Source organism: Seriola dumerili, unplaced genomic scaffold (assembly GCF_002260705.1).
Source record: "Seriola dumerili isolate Sdu_G_001 unplaced genomic scaffold, Sdu_1.0 BDQW01000668.1, whole genome shotgun sequence".
Lineage (NCBI taxonomy): Eukaryota > Metazoa > Chordata > Actinopteri > Carangiformes > Carangidae > Seriola > Seriola dumerili.
The window spans coordinates 1,164,654-1,173,600 of record NW_019174923.1 but is presented as its reverse complement, the minus strand read 5'-3'; the positions used below and the strand labels follow the sequence as shown (position 1 = coordinate 1,173,600).

General features: G+C 40.4%; 1 protein-coding gene across 2 annotated transcripts; it reads left to right on the top strand.

Annotated features, from left to right (window-relative positions):
- The first annotated feature begins 1,702 nt into the window (after window positions 1-1,702).
- On the top strand, window positions 1,703-8,050 carry fst (follistatin). Of its 2 annotated transcripts, none has more exons than XM_022765211.1 (6): window positions 1,703-1,848; window positions 3,065-3,256; window positions 3,459-3,677; window positions 3,828-4,052; window positions 4,657-4,887; window positions 6,900-8,050. In XM_022765211.1, exons 1-6 carry the CDS (start codon window positions 1,758-1,760, stop codon window positions 6,986-6,988), a joined length of 1,047 nt encoding a protein of 348 aa, XP_022620932.1. In that variant the 5' UTR covers window positions 1,703-1,757; the 3' UTR covers window positions 6,989-8,050. The 2 variants fall into 2 exon arrangements, with proteins under 2 accessions (XP_022620932.1, XP_022620931.1); XM_022765210.1 differs by having other exon boundaries at window positions 3,065-3,262.
- The last annotated feature ends 897 nt before the right edge of the window (window positions 8,051-8,947 follow it).

The following is an 8,947-nucleotide window of genomic DNA, read 5'->3' as shown; positions in this document are numbered from 1 at the left end:
CTTCTTCAGTACAGCTGTTGGATCTGAGCGCTATGAACTGGATCACAAAAAGGGCACACCTTAAATAAGACTGCAAGATGCTCCCTTAATCACTAACATAAACTAAATCTAGCACTAGAGATCAAACAGTCTCCCTTTAATGAAGAACAGGTAAAAGCTTGTAGCTTGTATTAGTCTGTATGGTGTTTTTTTTTCATGGTAAATTATATGTATGTTGTTGTAAAACCTCTTTGTTGCCTGTGTATCAGATATGGCCTCTAATCATTGGATGTTTGTGTTACTGATTGTTTATAATACCATTAATAATTACTGCCCAGTGCTGTTTGGGATGAACTTCCATCAACAAGAATTGTAGCCTGAACCTGAACCTGAGATGGACACAGCACAAACCTTAAAAAACGAGAAAAAATGATTTTTTTTAGGATAATATTTGTTGCATATTTGCCTACTACATAAACTGATATAAGGCAGCTATAGTAACTGTTCCAGTTCAGTCACACTTACAGATGTGAATATATAAGAAGATTGCAGAGTTTTTGATTGGATACGTATGCTTATGTTTTGTAGATAAACTTTATACTTAAGTGGTATTTCGCTTGAATGAAACAGAGAGATGACAGTGTCTTCTGCTCGTCCTGACAGATGATGAACTCGCTGGTGTCTTGTTCGCGCTTCAGACACTTTACTCTTTGCTCTGGAGAGCTGTAACCAGAGTTCCGCTGAAGAGGTCGCGCAAGGACTTCTGAAGGAGTCCAGCCTGTGCGTCAGTGAGTGGAGAGCCTTGTGTATGTGTGGAGGTGTGTGCGTGCGTGCGTGCATGCGTGCGTGTGTGTGTGTGTGTTTCATTCAATGAAACGCAACACCCCGCTCCTCTGTCTGAAGCCTCTTCGGAAACAGGTTTGATTATATTTAAAAGCTTGACCCGGGAGAGAAACCCAAACAACTGTCTGTTCTAATATTAGCAGTGCGGCTGCGGACTACTATGAATTCTATTATTGTCTGGGCTGGGATATATTCCAAAAGGCAACTCTCATCAAAAGATTTACACTTTTGCCTGCAGTTGGTGGAAAAAATATCAGTTACCGCCAAGTAGCCTAGTACTCTTAATTTGAAGGACTGATGGAATGCCCGCATAGGTATGTTGGCTGTGGGCCTGTTAGATTATACAGTAATAAAGGTCTTGATAGATGAATAAAAATTTGCATTATTATTATTATTATTTTTTTATTATTATTATTATTAGCCTATTATTATTATTATGGCTTTCAAGGCGCATACCCAAGCCATGCGTAAAAACGAGCTGTCCGCCCCACACTGATGCGATGTGATTTGAAAAAACTAAAACGATTAAAGTGACACACTAATAACATTCTCCATATTCTCCATCACAACCAAATTCATATCAACTGCCACATTTAGTCTTTTTCCTTTGTTAGACTGAAAAGCCGCAAAATTCCCAAGTTTGGTGTTTTATTCCAAATCCACACTTTCATATTCTTTAATTGTTGTGGCGAGAGAAAGTTGCTTGTAACGATGTCACCTGATTAGGATTGAAAAAACTTTGGTAAGAAAAAAAAAAATCTCCCCACCCCCACAGAAGAGGAGACCGCCCACCAGAGACAGTCAACCCGAGACCCCTTATAGATTTAAAAAGAGAGGCTGCATTCTCAGACTGACACTTATTCAACACTGCCACCTTAAGCAGATTACTTTTGCGCTGCCTGTGTCAAATACGTGGTTCACTTTGCCTCTCCATCATGTTTAGGATGCTGAAACACCACCTCCACCCGGGCATTTTTCTCTTCTTCATATGGCTTTGTCACCTCATGGAACATCAAAAAGTTCAAGGTAAGCTTCTCTTCATCAATTTTCTTTTATTGCTCTCCGTTTTTGAGAAACTTCGACTGCTGTCAGCCGCAAAAACGCGCACGAGTGTCGGCTACTTGCTCCAGCCGACAAACTTTTCAAAGTGAGCACCCTTTTTTCCCCCCGCTGATAAAACTCTCTCTACATCAGACAGTGCGTGCGTAAAGTGTCCATAAAACAGGTGCCATATGGGACACTTCAAAGTGAGACTATGGCAAGTTTTGCAGCCCTCGCCAGGCGCACACACTTAAGCCGCCACGCCGTGTTGGTGGCAGCGTCAGCTTCCCACAATATCTGAGCATATTCTGATACTTTTGTATGAGCATTTACTGTCTCGCGGTGTTGTCGTCTAACCTGGAACAAACTTCAGAACGTCCACTGTGAGTTTATGAGCGTGTTATTTATAAATTTACCACACGCAACCATTCAGCATTGTGTACAAAAATGCTTTTTTGCAATAGTCTTCTTTTGTTATTACAAAACATAATACAACTACAGACTTTTGCACCTACCGCTCTTTGTTTGGGATCTTATAGTTCAAATAGATACAATGGAATTATCTATTCAATTTAAGAAACAAACCAGTTCATGGACACTTCATGTCATGTGTGTCTATGTCGGTCTAGAGATTCTGCTCTTGTCTGGATCAAAGGATATTTTTGTGCCATAGATTTAGGATAACGACTCAGTTTTTTATTTGCATATGTTTAAAATGAACTTTACTCTGGTTTCTTGGTAAACAAGGCATTGTTTGGTGGGGGTATGTCTGGGATATTGTTCTGAGGCGTTAGAGACGGTGGTGTGTTTAGCCTTGTTACCTAAAGACCGTGGTTTTCTGAGGGAGATTGGCTGCTATGTCTAGACGCTCCACTTTCTGTCCAGTGATAACAAGGAGACTGGGGGATAAGGGGCAACCCCCCACCCCCCCCTCGAAAGATTCTTATTACTTTTTTGGTTTGTGGCTGCATTGTAAGGGCTGTCAGTCACAGATAGGATAGGCAAGTGTTAACAGTCTCGCAAAAAAAAAAAAAAAAAAAAAAAAAAAAATCAGACAAAATACTGCCGGGAGGGCGAAAGGGGAGGGAGGGAGCGTCTCGGATAATACGGGCTGCGTGAGTGTCTAGTGCGTCTGGGTCAGCGGTTTTCAAGCGTTCAACATGCGACATTTGAGGTTGTCTTGTGTTTTTTCTGTTTACAGCTGGGAACTGCTGGTTGCAGCAGGGGAAGAACGGGAGGTGCCAGGTGCTCTACATGCCGGGAATGAGCAGGGAGGAGTGCTGTCGTAGTGGAAGACTGGGGACGTCCTGGACCGAGGAGGACGTCCCTAACAGCACGCTCTTTAGGTGGATGATCTTCAATGGCGGAGCCCCCAATTGCATACCTTGCAAAGGTGGAGGTGCACTCATTTCCCTTCGTTTTCTCACAATAAACATCCCAAGTCATTTCGTTTCATAAATCCTAGCGATGATCTGATTTACGCACAGCAAAGTGCGTAAATGATCTCTCTAGTGTGCACTTTATGCGCCAGAGTGATTTTACGCAAAGGGCCAAAAGCCTCATCAGCATCACCTAACACAGACCTTTTATTTTAGAAACCTGTGATAATGTTGACTGTGGGCCTGGAAAGAGGTGCAAGATGAACAGAAGAAGTAAGCCACGCTGCGTGTGCGCACCAGACTGCTCCAACATCACCTGGAAAGGACCGGTCTGCGGCTCAGATGGAAAGACCTACAAAGACGAATGCGCACTGCTGAAGGCGAAATGCAAAGGCCACCCCGACCTGGACGTGCAGTACCAGGGAAAGTGCAAGAGTAAGTATATATTATCTCTAATTCCACCCACTTATGAGATTCCACGTGTTTTAAAGCTGCACGTGCCAAGAATCCAACGGGTTGTTGTAATTTTTTCTTTCATTTCATGTCAGTTTGAACAAAATCTTCCTCGTTTCTTTGTCTCGACAGAAACGTGCCGTGACGTCTTGTGCCCCGGCAGCTCCACATGCGTCGTGGACCAGACAAATAACGCATATTGTGTGACGTGTAATCGGATTTGCCCCGAGGTGACGTCGCCCGAGCAGTACCTGTGTGGAAACGACGGGATCATCTATGCCAGCGCGTGTCACCTGAGAAGAGCTACCTGTCTCCTCGGCAGATCTATTGGAGTGGCATATGAGGGAAAATGCATCAGTAAGTCTGCAGCTAGAGACATGAGAGCATGAGACTTTTGCTCCCTGTGCAGCGCCTCCAGTCACTGACTTTGAATATTATTTGAGTGCATTTTCTTCCTGGCCAGCTCTGCAGTTTTTCACTGTTCATTTTTGCCAACATTCCACTGAGGAGGGGGTCTTAGAGAGAGAGAGAGAGAGAGAGGGAGGGAGGGAGTTTGGTAGTTGCTTGTGTTTGCTCAAGAAATGATAGACATCTTATTATTTCCTGATGTTGGCAGCACTATCCCATATGGGAGAGAGGGAAGGAGAGGGGGAGGGAGAAAGAGAGCAAAACAGGGGAGTGCTGGGGGCCATGAAGACATGCTTCAAGTTAATATTTGAGTCAGATGGATTCTTATCCAGAAAGCAGTCAATCTAAATCATGTAGACTTAAAAATGCTAATTAAAACATGACTTTTTGTTCCCTGCCACAAGACCTAAGCCTATAAAATAGGATTTAGTTTTTATTCCTAGCTTAGTTCTTCAAAAACTCAGCAGTCATCTGATCCTGCTTGAAAAGCGTTCATGATAATCCATCTAATCAAAGATTTCCTCTGTGCTGATTTCTTCCTCTCTTCCTGTAGAGGCCAAGTCGTGTGAGGACATCCAGTGCAGTGTCGGGAAAAAGTGTCTGTGGGATGCTCGAATGAGCCGGGGCCGCTGCTCACTGTGTGATGAGACCTGTCCGGAGAGCAGGACGGACGAGGCGGTGTGTGCCAGCGACAACACCACATATCCCAGTGAATGTGCCATGAAGCAAGCTGCTTGTTCTATGGGTGTGCTGCTGGAAGTCAAGCACTCGGGATCTTGCAACTGTAAGTAAATAACAAAAGCAAAATATGAAAAAAAAAGCAAACAAAACACCCCCCCTCCCCTCTCCAAGCAAAAGACAATATTCCATGTTGCTTTCCCAACAAAAACCTCCCCCTGAAAGTGCCCCCCCACCCCACCCCAACTCTCCCCAAACTCCCACCCCAGCCACACCACCAAGCACAGCTTAAGCAAGCAGAAAGGACTTGGGAATGGAAGAACTTGCATGACATTGTCTTTGTCGCTGGCTTTTGTTCTTGTGTTCTTGTTTCGTTTTGTTTTAAATTTACTTTTTTCAATTCTTCTGCAAAACAAAGTAACAGGAAGGTGAATGAAAAAACACTATTCTATATCAGCAGACTCGAACTAAGAGTCTGGGGAAAGTTAACTTCATTAGCATCACAACTAATAATAAAGGAGACTAATTTTGTTTGCAGTGGAACAATCTTGATATTTAAAACTAGTTAAGTTTATGGACATGCTAGTGACCTGCAGGAGCAGGTTGCCTTAAATCTCATGCAGGTTTTTAATCAGTAACGGTTTATTTTTACGATAGTGGTCATATCTTTACAGCTTGTAAATTCCATGGTCACATTGCTAATTTCATAGGAATGGTGTACTTGTATTGTTTTTCTTTTTGTTGCTTTTTGGCTGTAATCAATCAATTCAAAATGCACTGCCTCTTGTGACATACACCACACTGCCAACATGTCCATAAGAACATATACTCATATGATGTGCATAAGGTGATTGTAACATTGGTGCCATGTTAGTGATGACGACGATGGATGTTGACGTTGTTATTCGCGTAGACTACCTATCTGCAGACCAGAGCGAGCCACTCATGCGCTCACCGATCTGGGGCGTAAAGCATCAAAAAATTTGAACAATAGCCACAAGGAAGTATCAAATTTACATTCCAAGTTGCAATGTAGAAGAATGTCTCCTTGTTAGTTTCTTTCTCCTGACTAAATACCTTAATGTGATGTGCCTAAGGTATACGATGGAATCCAAGGGACCAACTTTATGATCACCTCATGAGCTAAATATAAATGTGATACTTTACAGTGTGCAGGATAAGCATAAGAAGCTTGTAGAACCACGCTCTCTTACTTCTCATCTCTTCAATAGGAGAAAAGCTAACATTTATCAGCTAACCTTTATTGTCTGTGCTGTTTCCAGTGAATGTGTTGTCTACCAGAATATGTATCATAAATTACAAATCCATATGGATTGATGAGGGACTGCCTGTTTTTTTTTTTTTCTTTTTGTATTGTCACTCTTGCTCTTGCTTGTGTGCTTTTTTTTTATGTGTCCAATGTAAATCTCTTCTGTAAAAAGAAAAGAAAATACCTCAGAACTGTGTTGATGATCTCTGACCTGCTTGCTAAGTCCAGGCTGTGACACAGAGTCCTCCCTCCCTGTAAGTTTGAGCCAGAAGTTAAAACAATGATCAGAACAAAGAAACTAGCAAATCCAAGAACACAAGAGCACTTTTCTGTGTTATGTGTGTCTGCTTTCAGGAATCTGCCCAAAAGAGACCCGAGCCACTGGAACCATCAGCCCCAGTCCCCAGTCCCCAGTTTCCCCACCCCCTAAACCCCCCACCCCCCACACAATACCCGCCAACCAACCCCCCCCCCACCTTGTAACCCCCTTCCCCTCCCTCAAACTCCCATCCACCCCTCTTTTCCATCAACCCACTTTTTTTCTCTTGTTGCAGCCCTGACTTGCTAGATTATGTAAATGGAAGTTGCATAATTGGGGATGCCACAGTAATTGTTGATGCCTCACTCACACACACACACGCACACGCACACACACACGCACACACACACATAAATAGAAACATATGCACACACACTCAAATGACAAAAAAAAAAAAAAAGAGAAACAAAATGGAGGCTGTGTGCCAGTGGCTTTGCTGTGAGTTTTTTTTTGTTGAGAACATTCAGTGATATTCTACGCTGTTGTAGTCCATATTCATACAATAGCTACCATATATTCTCCCATATAGCCATTACAGAAGACCAGGAGGAGGATGAGGAAGATGAGGACTCAGACTACATGGCCTATGTCCATTTATCTTCTATACTGGATGGATAGGCTCTCATCACTAGGGGAACAGTCCTAGGGCAAGGAATCATGTCCATACTGTACATTATGTGTATGCTTATTTATTTTTTAAAGAAAAAGGAAGTATACATATAGTTCAGTCTGCTAGATGTTTATTTATACTTTTTTGTGTTTTATAATTTATACATTTACATTGTCAGGCTTACTATCTACCATGATATTTTGTGTTACCACTCATTTCCCCCTTTTTTGTTGTTCCTTTTACTTTCTTTTTTTTTTTTATCATGAAGAAATATATTTGTCCAAAGAGAAGCAGTGTTATTTATTTGTCATGTTACCGTGTAAGTATAAGTCCTCTACAAGCTGTAAATTGCATTCCCTGAGCTGTAAAAATCTGCTTGTTTCTGTCAAATCTCTATCACAGATGTTTATGTCACACATACGTAAATGCATGTTTAGGCTGTGTGTTTATTTATTGGGAATATATCAATCATTTTATGTACATAAAGTGTTTCTGGTTTGTTTACAACTCATAATAACTGACCAAAGGGATTCTCTCAATGGTTTCGCAAAAGAGCATTGAATGCAACACAGCAGTGATGTAATGGATGAAACGATGAAATGGAAGAGAAAAAAAAGAGCCATTTGTTTTTCTTTTCTTATTCTTTGGTTATTCCTCAGTTACAGCCCTTTAGATTTGTTTCCACACGGAGACGACAACTTTAGACATCATTCAATAGTATAATAATAATTTTGTCTCACCACATTAGAGCAGAGGTAAGTTTTGGATGATACTTGATTATTTTGGAAACAATGTGCCATTAACATTTGTGTGCTGTCTTCTTGCCAATGTGTTCCATATTGCTCTCGCAGAGCTCAAATAGGACTAACGAACTGCAGTACTCTACACTATATCAGACTTCATCACTTTGTTTCTTTTTGTTGTTGTTTTTTTTTGTTTTTTTCAGAATGCATTTTTATTTCAAACATCACAAGAGAAATACAAAATTCTGTTATGAATATATAGTTTTGTATTTTTTATGTAAATGTCATATGTACATACAAAGTTTGATGGTATTTGTACAGATATGAAGAGTGAAACAATAAAAGTTTTTTTCCTTATACTTTTTCTGACTCTGCTATATTATTGATTTGTGAATAACATGTAGTTAAACATAATGCCAGTGCATGTGATTAATTCAAAGGAGAAGTTTGACCTAGATCAAACTGTTAGACATACATACAGTTTAAGGTTTGGCAATGAGATATCTATCATTAGACATTTGACAAATCTGTTTACACTGTGGAATCAATCCTTTCAAGGATTGAACTGTATTTCAACTTAATCCAGAGTGATAAAGTATTCAATTTATTCAGATTAGCCAAAGTCAAAAACTCCTCTGAACTTGATTTTACCACCTCTAATACAGTATGTTTCATTAAAACACTGACTGAATGCTCAAATAAATTAACAAGTTATACTGCAGAATGTTTAGGTTAGTACAGCAAATAATAGTGTTTTATCCCTACAATCATTTCATAAAAAGTGCATTTGTATTCTTATTATATGCATATGTACATGCAATAATTATTATAAATGTCATAAATTAGTTGCAATATCAAAGGGAAGAACTCTTAAAGTCAGTTAAACTCATTAAAACAATTTAGAAAGGGAATGATTGAAAAGCAACCAAGTTTAATAAACGTTTTAGATATATTTGAACTGCAGTTTAGTCAAAGCTAAGTTTAAGAACTGTTGTATATACTGATAATTTTATGAAGCAAAACAGAAGAAAGGAAAAGGGGAAACATAATCTTGTAGGAGAACGAAGCCATTTCTAGAATCCAAAAGTAAATTCCTCTGGATGTGCTGGGCTTCTTTCCGTTAACACCCCCATCATCGTTATTTGTGAAATGAAACTAACATCAGTGGGGTGAATAGACGCTAGATATGTCTGGACATGTTTCACTGTATGTGACACATCCCTG